This window comes from Miscanthus floridulus, chromosome 12 (genome assembly GCF_019320115.1).
Source record: "Miscanthus floridulus cultivar M001 chromosome 12, ASM1932011v1, whole genome shotgun sequence".
Classification (NCBI taxonomy): Eukaryota; Viridiplantae; Streptophyta; class Magnoliopsida; order Poales; family Poaceae; genus Miscanthus; species Miscanthus floridulus.
This window is the reverse complement of record NC_089591.1, coordinates 59,449,230-59,462,165: the sequence shown is the minus strand read 5'-3', so window position 1 is coordinate 59,462,165 and position 12,936 is coordinate 59,449,230. Positions and strand designations below refer to the sequence as shown.

At 47.3% G+C, this 12,936-nt stretch overlaps 1 protein-coding gene across 1 annotated transcript; it reads right to left on the bottom strand.

The window, feature by feature from the left end:
* Positions 1 to 231: 231 nt before the first annotated feature.
* Positions 232 to 7,651, bottom strand: LOC136496662 (bifunctional nitrilase/nitrile hydratase NIT4-like). The gene is made up of 2 exons (XM_066492389.1): positions 7,117 to 7,651; positions 232 to 425 (listed from the first exon to the last, which is right to left on the bottom strand). Exons 1-2 carry the CDS (start codon positions 7,634 to 7,636, stop codon positions 292 to 294), a joined length of 654 nt encoding a protein of 217 aa, XP_066348486.1. The 5' UTR covers positions 7,637 to 7,651; the 3' UTR covers positions 232 to 291.
* Positions 7,652 to 12,936: the final 5,285 nt, after the last annotated feature.

The window sequence follows — 12,936 nt, the reverse complement described above, 5'->3', positions numbered from 1 at the left end:
ATATTGTAAACTACAAAATTGCAGATCTTTTAGGTGCCCACAATATTTATATAAATGTTATCCCTATATGAGGTTATATGAAATAATTATGATTTTTCTAAAATATGTTGCACTAACTAGTGGATAAGTCGAGGCACTTTATTTACACTCTTATGTAGCACATAGTTAAAATATTATAAGTTTTTTTTATATAGTCACACATGAATGAAGATAACATATACGAATTGTATTTAACAATGTAATCTACAACCTTAAGTTCACAATAAAATTATAACTTTTATGATGAAGCCTTTAATTTTGAGAGGCAGAATTGTAAATCACAGGGAGCTGCGCCTGGTCCTTGACGACCAAGGTCAACACCTCAGGGCGCGAGGAGTGCCCCACGACGTCGAAGTCGAACTTGGCCCGAACGATTTCACTGAAATCTGCACACGGCACACAGCGAACGTGTCAGCGCACAAAGACGTGCCGTGATGAACAGCCAGATGAGTTAGTTCTCGATCCTCAGTAGTGTTAGATTAATTTGGGCCAGGTCCATTATTTATTCTAATTAATCAAATAAACTTCAAAGGCTTATAATTATTGTTAAGTGGAAAAGTGATTAGTACCATATGGGAAATTCACTAAAAAGGTTATCAACTTAAATAGTGAGTCTTAGGACTCTCACATAGACAAGTTGAGAGGGAGAACCGGGAGGCCACACGCGCGCGCCGCCGCCGCCGAGCCGCGCCGCCCGCGACGGGCCGGGGCCATGGCCTGGTTTTGTCGCTTGGCCCAACCAAAACCCTAGCCGCCGCAGCCAACTCCCAACGCCCAACCACCCTGTCCAGGTTCATTCCCCCGACAGGGCCTAACGGACAGATGGGGAATTGCGCGGCTATAATGAGGGGAGGGCGCCCCTGTTCTAGGTGTGCGAGACCCGACTCTTCCTCTTCCTCCTCTCCGCAACATCTGAGCGCTGAGCTGTTCGTCTGCATCTCCGACCGGAGCTTCGGTAGCAGGCCTCCGGAACTTTCCCCGTCAAGCGTACCTGCACGGGTAGGCGGGGAATCAAGTTTTTGGGGAGCGCCGGCTTCCCGGTGCGACTGCTGCCTCATCTGCAGTTTTCTGTTCGGGGGCTTCTGCTTCCTGACAGGAGAGTCTCGTTCTACTGCTCCGATGCCGCACCTGCACCTGCAGGAGCTTCCCGTGCTACTGCTGCGACACCGCACCTGGAGGAGCTTCCCGTGCCACTACTCCGACACCGCACCTACAGGAGTCTCCCGACGCGACCTCCTCTGCAACATGGTGGACACGAGGAGGACTGGTGGCCGCACCAACGACGGAGAACGCTCACTATCCACGGGTACCGGCAGTCCCACCCTAGGGTATAAATCTAATCTCACTGTGCGCTATTGTTCATATGCTATTCTGTTAACATTTTTAGCGCACTTGGTTGCTGCACTGTTAAATACTATCTGCAGTAGTGGTGCTGTTACAGTATGGTTAGTGGTACTGTTATTATTGTTTAAGTTGTATTTATGGATTAATATAAGTCGTAAATTGACCAAATGTTCAACAATCCAAAAACTTGATAGGTCATTTTCGGCTGCTAGTTTTGCTGCGTCACTAAAACCACCACCATTGAAAGATGATGGATCCAACTATAAAGTGTGGCGTGTCCGCTCCAAGCTGTGGTTCACTAGTATGCGTTGTGAGCACGTGATCAAGGGAAAGCGCATTGAACCTCCTTTCTCTCACGAGGAGGAGATTAAGTTCAATGAGGCAGATAACTTATTCAAGGGGGGTCTCATCAGCATATTAGCTGAAACCATGGTGCAAGTGTACATGGATATGGACATTGGCAAGGACATGTGGGATGCACTTGAGGCCAAGTTGGGTGTTGCCGATGCTAGCACTGAATTGTACATCATGGAGAAGTTCTATGACTACAAGATGGTCGATGACCGATCTGTAGTAGAGCAGGCTCATGAGATACAAATGCTGGCAAAGGAACTCCAGAACAATGAGTGTGAGTTGCCTGACAAGTTTGTGGCCGGCGGTATCATCGCTAAGCTACCACCTACTTGGTCGAGCTTTGCCACTACTCTAAAGCACAGGAGGCAAGTGTTCAGTGTGACTGATCTCATTGCTACTCTTGGTGTGGAGGAGAATGCTAGGGCAAAGGAAACTCATGAAAAGAAAGCGCATGAGGAAAGTTCTAGCGCCAATCTGGTGCAAAAGAAGAACTTTCATGCCGCACAGAGGAAGAAGAAAAACAGGCCTGCAGTCAAGCCTAAAGCTGCAACTTTTAAGAAGAAGGGCAAGGAAAAAGAAAAGGGCCTTTGCTTTGTCTACGGTGCATCTGACCATTGGGCAAAAGAGTGCCCTGACCGCAAGGACAAGCAGAAGAAGTCCGCAAACATGGTTGTTAGCGAATCTAGAGGATCTGGGTACGGTAATCACCTACCTACAATTTTTTCAGTTTGTCTCTCGCCTAAGTGGTGGGTTAACACGGGTGCTAACATTCATGTTTGTTCTGATGTTTCTTTGTTTTCTTCTTATCAGGAACAAAGAGGTTGCTCCTTGCTGATGGGAAACGGTACGTATGCTGCTATACTTGGTGTTGGTACGATCAATCTGAAGTTTACTTCGGGAAAGATCGTGCAGCTAAAGAACATGTAGCATGTCCCCTCCATCAAGAAGAATCTCGTTAGTGGATCTCTATTATGTAGAGATGGCTTTAGACTTGTATTTGAGTCCAATAAATGTGTTGTATCCAAGTATGGAACCTTTGTTGGAAAAGGCTATGAAAGCGGAGGCTTGTTCCGCTTCTCTTTGATGGATTCTTGTGATAAAATTGTGAACCATGTGAGAAATGATAATGAGTCTAATGTTTGGCATTCCCGACTCTGTCACATCAATGTTGGTTGTATGACGCGCTTAGCTAGTTTAAAATTAATCCCCAAAATCGATCTGGTCAAAGGGTCTAAGTGCCATGCTTGTGTTCAAGCGAAGCAACCTCGCAAGCCTCACAAGGCTGTGAAAGAGGCAAGAAATTTGGCACCGCTAGATCTCATTCATTCTGATCTGTGCGAGATGAATGGTGTATTGACCAAAGGAGGAAAGAAATATTTCATGACTCTTATTGATGATAGCACTAGATTTTGCTATGTGTACTTGCTAAAAACAAAGGATGAAGCAATGCATTATTTTAAAATCTATAAAGCCAAAGTAGAGAACCAATTGGAAAGAAAAATCAAACGGTTGAGGTCTAACCATGGGGGAGAATACTTTTCACATGAGTTTGATTCATTCTGCGAGGAACATGGAATTATTCATGAGAGGACGCCTCCATACTCCCCCCAATCCAATGGGATTGCCAAACGAAAGAATCGCACTCTAACTGATTTGGTTAACGCCATGTTAGACACTGCGGGACTTTCCAACGAATGGTGGGGTGAGGCTATATTGACGACATGTAATGTCCTGAATAGAGTTCCTATAAAGAATAAAGAAGTAACACCATTCGAGGAATGGGAAAAGAAAAGGTTGACTCTCTCATACCTACGCACTTGGGGATGCTTGGCCAAGGTGAATGTGCCAATCGTCAAAAAGCGCAAACTTGGACTAAAAACTATAGATTGTGTGTTCCTCGGTTATGCTTTACACAGCGTCAGCTATAGATTCCTAGTTGTAAGCTCTGGAGTACCTGACATGCGTGTTGGTGCAGTGATTGAGTCTAGAGATGCTATATTCTTTGAGAATGAATTTCCTATGAGAGGAAATGAACCTAGCACATCTAGTCAAAAACCTGTTGATTCCCCCGTGGCGCCAACAGAACATCTTGAACAAACATGTGTTGAGAATCCAGAGGAGGATAATAGTGGAGCTACTCGAAAGAGTAAGAGACAGAGGACTGTAAAGTCTTTTGGTGATGATTTCACTATATACCTCGTGGATGACACTCCAAGCACCATTGCTGAGGCATTTTCCTCTCCCGACGCTGACTACTGGAAGGAAGTAGTGTGAAGTGAGATGGATTCAATTATGACCAATAGAACTTGGGAGATTATTGATCGTCCTTACGGGTGCAAGCCTGTAGGATGTAAATGAGTGTTCAAGAAAAAGCTTAGGCCTGATGGTACGATTGAAAAGTACAAGGCAAGGCTTGTGGCTAAGGGTTATACCCAGAAAGAAGGCGAGGACTTCTTTGATACTTATTCACCAGTGGCCCGATTGACCACAATCCAAGTACTGCTTGCCCTGGCTGCGTCTCATGGTCTTTTCGTTCATCAGATGGATGTTAAGACGGCTTTCCTAAATGGGGAGCTAGATGAGGAGATCTACATGGATCAGCCTGATGGCTTCGTAGTAGAAGGTCAAGAAGGAAAGGTGTGTAAATTATTGAAGTCTTTGTATGGCCTAAAACAAGCACCTAAGCAATGGCATGAAAAGTTTGATAAAACTATGACATCTGCTAGTTTTGTTGCGAATGAAGCCAACAAATGTGTGTACTACCGCTATGGTGGGGGAGAAGGAGTAATCCTGTGCTTGTATGTGGATGACATACTAATCTTTGGGACAAGCCTCAATGTGATTGAGGAAGTCAAGGACTTTCTGTCAAAGAGCTTTGACATGAAGGACTTGGGAGTGGCTGATGTGATACTAAACATCAAACTTCTATGGGGAGAAAATGGTGGGGTAACACTTGTACAAACTCACTATGTGGAAAAGGTACTGAGTCGCTTTGGTTATAGTGACTGCAAGCCCGTGTCCACTCCCTATGATCCAAGCGTGATCTTGAGAAAGAACCAAAGAATAATGAGGGATCAGTTGAGATACTCCCAAATCATCGGCTCGCTAATGTACTTGGCTAGTGCAACGAGACCTGACATCTCATTTGCTGTGAGCAAATTAAGCCGGTTTGTTTCAAATCTAGGAGATGATCACTGGCGTGCTCTTGAAAGAATATTGCGCTATCTAAAGGGAACGTTGAGCTTTGGCATTCACTATACGGGGTACCCGAAGGTACTCGAGGGCTATTGTGATGCAAATTGGATATCTGATGCTGATGAGTTAAAAGCCACAAGTGGATATACATTCACACTTGGAGGTGGTGCTGTTTCCTGGAAGTCTTGCAAGCAGACCATCTTAACAAGGTCAACAATGGAAGCAGAACTTGCAGCACTTGATACCGCTACTGTTGAGGCTGAATGGCTCCGTGAGCTCCTTATGGATTTGCCGGTGGTTGAAAAACCTATGCCCGCAATTTCTATGAACTGTGATAACCAAATAGTAATTATCAAGATAAACAGTTCAAAGGATAACATGAAGACCACTAGGCATGTAAAGCGGCGGTTAAAATCTGTCAGAAAATTGAGAAACTCCGGAGTAATAGCATTGGACTATGTCCATACGTCTAAAAATCTGGCAGATCAATTTACTAAGGGACTATCACGTAATATGATAGATAGTGCATCGAGTGAGATGGGACTGAGACCCACATGAAGTTCTATCGTGGTGGCAACCTGTCCTATGTGATCGGAGATCCCGTGAATTAGGATGGTGAAACAAGCTATGGGTAGACTGAGGGAAGAGACCCTTTTTAATAAAGGTCAATCTCTTGAGTAATGCACTTCTCTTCCTATCTGTATGGCAGGTTGGTAAATACTTCAATGTGATCCGAGTGGCTTAATGAGAAGCAAAGATGTCGGCCTACAGGGCATCTTAAAGGAACACACCTATGTGAGTTCGATTGCTAGTCGCAATCTATGAGATTTGGGTGATCTCTAGATACTCATAAATAGGCTAGGAGTATGACTTATATGCTCCAACCAGAGGGGATGCTACAGGCAGCCTAGTATCAGTAAAGGAATCGAGTGAGCCTCACTTTGCATAAAACTGTCAATTCAAGGCATAGTCCATTGGTCAGTTGTAAATGAGTGTAAACTCCTTTTCTAGATGGATGTTCAACTTAACAGTCTCCATCGAAACACTGGTATATCAAACAAGCTCCGATCTGAAGACATTAACTATGGACTTCTGAAGTTTGGTGGGGATTGTTAGATTAATTTGGGCCAGGCCCATTATTTATTCTAATTAATCAAATAAACTTCAAAGGCCCACAATTATTGTTAAGTGGAAAAGTGATTAGTACCATATGGGAAATTCACTAAAAAGGTTATCAACTTAAATAGTGAGTCTTAGGACTCTCACATAGACAAGTTGAGAGGGAGAACCGGGAGGCCACACGCGCGCGCCGCCACCGCCGAGCCATGCCGCCCGTGCGCGACGGGCCGGGGCCGTGGCCTGGTTTTGTCGCTTGGCCCAACCAAAACCCTAGCCGCTGCAGCCAACACCCAACGCCCAACCACCCTGTCCAGGTTCATTTCCCCGACAGGGCCTAACGGATAGATGGGGAATTGCGCGGCTATAATGAGGGGAGGGCGCCCCTGTTCTAGGTGTGCGAGACCCGACTCTTCCTCTTCCTCCTCTCCGCAATATCTGAGCGCTGAGCTGTTCGTCTGCATCTCCGACTGGAGCTTCGGTAGCAGGCCTCCAGAACTTCCCCCGTTAAGCGTACCTGCACGGGTAGGTGGGGAATCAAGTTTTTGGGGAGCGCCGGCTTCCCGGTGCGACTGCTGCCTCGTCTGCAGTTTCCTGTTCGGGGGCTTCTGCTTCCTGACGGGAGAGTCTCGTTCTACTGCTCCGACGCCGCACCTGCACCTGCAGGAGCTTCCCGTGCTACTGCTGCGACACCGCACCTGGAGGAGCTTCCTGTGCCACTGCTCCGACACCGCACCTACAGGAGTCTCCCGACGTGACCTCCTCTGCAACATGGTGGACACGAGGAGGACTGGTGGCCGCACCAACGACGGAGAAGATGGTGGCTCACTGTCCGTGGGTACCGGCAGTCCCACCCTAGGGTATAAATCTAATCCCACTGTGCGCTATTGTTCATATGCTATTCTGTTAGTGTTTTTAGCGCACTTGGTTGCTGCACTGTTAAATACTATCTGCAGTAGTGGTACTGTTACAGTATGGTTAGTGGTACTGTTATTATTGTTTAAGTCGTATTTATGGATTAATATAAGTCGTAAATTGACCAAATGTTCAACAAATAGTACTACGCACCTAGATCGGCCGTGAGGAGTCCCTTGCCGTCGTACTTTGGTCCTACGAGGATGGCCTCGGATGGCGAGACGATGACGCTGCCGTCATGGCAGAGGACGTCATCCGGCGTGGGCTCCTCGTCGAACCCGGTGAAGGCGTACTCGGGCGGGGGCGGGTAGTCCTTCCTGCTGCAGAACTGGTTGGCGGACAGGAGGAAGCACCCGCCCTCGTGCGCGACGTGCGTCGCAGACGCCTGCCAGAGATTGGAGTCGTCGGCGGTGGGCGTGCAGTAGATCTCCAGGCCCTTGCCGTAGAGCGTGGCCCGGGCCAGCGGCATCTTGCTCTCCCAGCACACGAGCGCGCCGACGCGGCCGATCGGGGTGTCGTAGACCGAGAGCGTGGAGCCGTCCCCGCACCCCCAGAGCACGCGCTCCAGCGTCGTGGGCACCAGCTTTCGATGCTTCCCGAGTAGCTCCCCCGCCGGACTGAAGAAGAGCACCGTGTTGTACAACGTGCGCCCGTGCCGCTCCACCGCGCCCATCACCAGGTACACCTTGTACTTGGCGGTGAACGAGGCCAGGAGGTTCGCCTTGGGACCTGTGCCGTTGTCACGGATTCTCATGTTCGGATGTAAACGGTACTCGTGTCTACGGATCAAAGCTTACCGGGGACGTCGATGGCGGAGGCGTTGTACTTGCAGAAGAGGTCCTTCCCCTTCCTCCCTTTTGCCTACGGGGGGCCACCGATGGTGACTCCGAAGCAGTGCCGGTCCTGGGATTGTTGAGGCCTAGAGCCAAACTCAAACTCAAACCCCCTTATTATAAAAATCATATCAATAGTATTAAATTTATAATGGATACTCTCTGACTCATTAATTCATTTACTTCTATAAGAGTGGGTTTTAAGGATCTCCTCTTGAGGAGCTATCCTATCTTAACTGGTTTGGTAAAAAAAAATTGTTTCATATAGATTTCTTAGCTTGTATGACTCTTAAAAGATTTATAATGGATACTCTCTGACTCATTAATTCATTTACTTATTTCTTCTTACTCTTTTTTGTCTCATTTTCTCATTTCTGGAAGACTATTTTTGACATAACATGGTGGTGTTGAAATTTAATAAACAGACAATAGAAGCAAATGAAACAAAGTATAATGAAATAAAGTTAAAGTTAATGAATCACAGGATTAGCGTCAAATTATAAATTAGTTTGATAAAACCGGTCAATAAGTAGAGTGAATTCATTCAATCATCACATAACAATTTTATTTATTTTTTGGTCGTCTTCATTCGGTTATAGTTTGTAATATGTCTATGCTTGAAAGTAAATCGGTGAAATATGATGTTTCGATAGTAAATAAAGATAATTTAAGTTTAAACTATGGTTTACCTTTTAAGGTTTACTTTAATTTTATACTATGTATGCTTTGTTACAATTAAATATCAAGTTTCATGACTTTCATTGAGGTTCTTTAGTTCAAGTCGATAAGAAGTTAGTTGTCGATATGTCATGTACTAGTCTGCTCACCGATAATTGTGATAGGTGACCTCTCTCTAATTTCCATGTTGCGGGACTCGTCAGGTGTTACACCGGTGCATGCATATAGTCGAGACAAATTTATTTAGACCGAACTAACCACAAACACCTCAAGATATTAGTTCGTATTTGATTAGTTAGACCATCAGTTCAACCAAGTTCTTGTAAGATAGATAGATAGATAGATAGATAGATAGATAGATAGATAGATAGAGAGAGAGAGAGAGAGAGAGAGAGACTACGACCTTGGACCAACGACAGGGGAGATTAGCTGTTCGGTGGCGAGGTTGTTTAGCTCCAACTCCAACCTGAGGCCATGCCCATGCCCTTGGCCCCCTATCCTACAATTATTCCCAATCATCCCTCAAGGAATCAATCAGGATCTTCCTCATCTCTCGTGCTGTCAACAGTAACAGCCGTCCCTTTCTCCTTGTCTTCTAGATTCCAATAATTCGAGCGATTGCTCCGCCAACCCACCAAGGTTCTCAAGTGTCTTAAGATATGTGTCCACAACAGCCACAGTAATAGTACCCACCATCGACACACGAAGACCATGGTCGCTGCCGCCCACTCGCACGAAAAGGGTATTTCGAAATGAGCCACACAAAGGACGGAGGTTGGAGGGGTGCTTGTTTTTCATTCAGAAAAAGTCTACATGACTCTCAGGATTTTGCTCATGTGTCTACTTTACCCACTGAACTAAACCAGGTATTACCCTAAACTTCTCCAAACTGGGCATTTAACCCCTTGAAGTGGTTTTGGTTCCTGGTTTTACCGACGTGGCAGTCCAAACAAGCCCACATTGACATGTTGGCACTCGAGCCCATGCGTCATAGAAAGGGGAGGTGATGGCGTGTTGGCGTTCCTGGCGCGCGCACGACCGGTGTTGCTGCTCCGCCGGGGCCTCGTGCCCACCGTGGGTGTGTCCTCCGCGTCCGCCACAGAGGGGATGATGTGGGTGTGCGACCTGGCATTTGTGAGCCGACCCACGAGCCCCATGCCCGAGGCAGAGGAGGAAGACAGGGAAGCACAGGAGGCGCTCGCTAGCGAAGACGCCATGGACGGCAGCGCGGATCTCGCGGATCTAGGATGCACACAAGTAGGAAGCCGCCGTCGTGCTCCGTGGTGAAATTTTTGCATTTTGGTCCCTTTTGAAAACATTTTTTACAAAAAGACCTATGCCAAAACGTTTGCTAAAAATAGACCATTTTTAAGCGTCTTAAAACATGACGCCAAGGTATGAGGGTCGGTGTCGACTAACACGATGCCGAGGTCTTGCCACGTCACGGACGACCCCGGTCGACGGCGACACAGTGGCGCATGGGGTCCGACACGTCGGCGTTGTGTCAGCCAACGCCACAGGCCCAACCTCGGCGCGGTGGGACTACACACCGAGCTATTGGCACCATCTGGCGCGTGGCCTAGGCGGCCCAACAACGCTTCGTGGCCCAATAGCTTGGCGCGGTCCGACTCAATGCCGAGGTCTAGGCTCTTGAAGCCATGCCACGGCCCCCTTCTTCCTCCCTCCATTCTGAAGACCAGCGCCGGCTCTGCTCTTCGGCTCCCCCCACGCCCCCATGAAACCCTAACTCCCAAAAGAGACCCTAGGTGCCCCGATCTTGTCTCCCAAAGCTTCCTCGAGGTAATGGTCCCTCCCCTCCTCCAATCTATCTGCGTAGATGTGCTTGCATTGTCTCTAATCATGTGGAATCATGGGTGTATGGTGTTTTGTTATATGTGTGTTTGTATTTGCAAAATGTATGTCTTAGGTTGATTGAGTGCATTGTTGTTTAACTGTTTTATGTGCTGAACATGGTAGGTTAGTTTGGTTTCTAGTTATTTTGGTCATTAGGGTTCTTTGTTTATTGTAGGTGTCATTAGGGTTAGTTATTTGTTGGTCATTAGGGTTAGTATGTATTTTAGTTATTTGTTGGTCATTAGATTTCAATTTTTTATGACTAGAAATGATTATGTTGTTGGGGTTGAAAAAGATGAAATGATATATTTTAGTTTCTACTTATTGGATTGAAACTCGCATGATATATTGATATGTGACACTACTTGTTGTGTGATGGCTGTAGATGGATAAATTAGTGAGGTTGCATCATGGAGACACTACTCGAAGTGCATCCCAGGATTTACAGCCCTCATTGCGTTCAACATTACAGGGAGGCGCTCATAAGCGTTCAACATTGTGTCGACCGCTCACTTGGTGGTTCGGCGGCTAATTAACATCACCCGCTAAGCCCGCACGTCGGGCGCTGCAAGAACCTACCCTAGAAGTAAGGGTAGCTCAATGACACGCTTTACTAGAGTTGCTCTTCGCGGCTCCCGCGGGGCAAGCACAATACCCCTCACAAGCACTTCTCCGAAGCGCCGCACAAGCTTCTTGCGCGCTTCGATGGAGACCACCACCAAGCCGTCTAGGAGGTGGCAACCTCCAAGAGTAACAAGGACCACCGGCTTGCAACTCGATCACCTAGTGCCACTCGATGCAACCTCACGATGCAATCGCACTAGAATCGCTCACTCACACAATTGAATGATCACTATCAAGTATGTGTGAGATGGAGGGCTCCTAAGCACTCTCAAGCATGGACACAAAGTCCCCCAAGGTGCTCTACCCCAGCCATGGCCAAAGGCCACTTCTATTTATAGCCCCAAGGGCTAAACTAGCCGTTACCCCTTCACTGGGCAACGATCGGGCCGACCAGACGCTCCGGTCATGTTGACTGGACGCTGGACCTCAGCGTCCAGTCGCGCGCAGACGGCCATGTGTCCCGGTTCCAACGGTCACTTGACTTGACCGGACGCAGCAGCTTTCAACTGATCGGACGCTGAACCCCCAGCGTCCGGTCATTTCTAGTAAGGTACCGACCTCAACCGGATGCGTCCGATCACACTTGATCGGACGCAGCCAGCATCTGGTCACACGCTAGCTTCTGCGTCACCATACATCAGCCTGACCGGACGCACCCTACCAGGGTCCGGTGCTTTCAGATCCAGCGTCCGATCAGTTGACCGACGTCGGCATCTTCGCGATCAACTCGTTGAGAGGGACCCAAACCCATCTCAACCCTGCAAACACCACCTCCTTTGTAAATGTGCCAACACCACCAAGTGTACACCACCATGTGTATGTGTGTTAGCATTTTCACAATCATTTCCCAAAGGATGTTAGCCACTCAACTTGCCACGCCACTCGATCCTAGCGATAATGCAAAGTTAGATCACTCGAGTGGCACTAGATGACCAATATGCAAACAAGTTTGCCCCTCTTGATAGTACGGCCATCTATCCTAAACCCGGTCATAAACTTCTCTACACACCTATGATCGGTGAAATGAAATGCCCTTGCTTATACCTTTACCTTGCGCATTCCATTCCATCTCCTTCAATGTCGATGCAACACATGCACCAACACGATCAACAATGATATGATCCACTTTATATCATCACATGATCATATTGGTTCATCGATCTTGACTCTACTTGCTCTTCACCATTGCCATCGTCCATCGGCGCCAAGTCTTGCTCAAGCTTCACCGCCACGCGGTCTATCACTCCAAAGCCTTCGACTTGCCCTTCACGCTTGCAACCGGTCCATCAAGCCAAGTCTTGTCTTGATCTTCTCCACCTTGATCACATGACTCAACGTCATGTCTCATGTGCATTTAAGCTCCTTCATCATCACATGTGTGAGCTCTGCAACATCTCCAAGCCATTTTCACCTCCATAGCATATGTTGCTCACACACATGTACCTGTGGACTAATCACCTGTGTATCTCACATAAACACAATTAGTCCACCTAAGTTGTCACTCAATTACCAAAACCAAACAAGGACCTTTCAACCCCGACCCCGCGTCCCTCCGATAGAGACTCATAGGAACTAGAAGGCGTGTGGAGCAAGGCTGGGTGAGGTTCATAAGTCAAAAACAACTATACTGTAGCCCATACCCTGCGCAGGGCAGTATTCTATAACCATCCTGACATTCTACAGGGGCATCGATAGTATTGTAGGCGCTTATCATCCTTTCGCACCCATTAGAATGAGAAACCAGGCTGGGTAGACGTGAGCCACAAGACTAGGAAGAGTACGCATCCTAAGCCCTCACCCTTGTAAAGCCAGCCTCTTCATCTATAAAAGGGGATGCGCTTCCTCCAACAGAGGGACCAACTTTTGACGGCACAACACACAACACACACAGTCAAGCTGTTTCCAAGCTCTTGGCCCCCTTTCAACCCTTCTATCAGAGACTTGGGACTAATCCCTCTCTCGATCGTTTATACCCCCTACTATG

Excerpts from the sequence above, each read along its gene's own strand:
- LOC136496662 (XM_066492389.1), bottom strand. The coding sequence starts at position 7,636 with ATGGGCGCGGTGGAGCGGCACGGGCGCACGTTGTACAACACGGTGCTC. Across the intron at positions 426-7,116 it reads ACTCCTCACGGCCGATCTAG|ATTTCAGTGAAATCGTTCGG; the intron begins GTGCGTAGTACT and ends TGCCGTGTGCAG.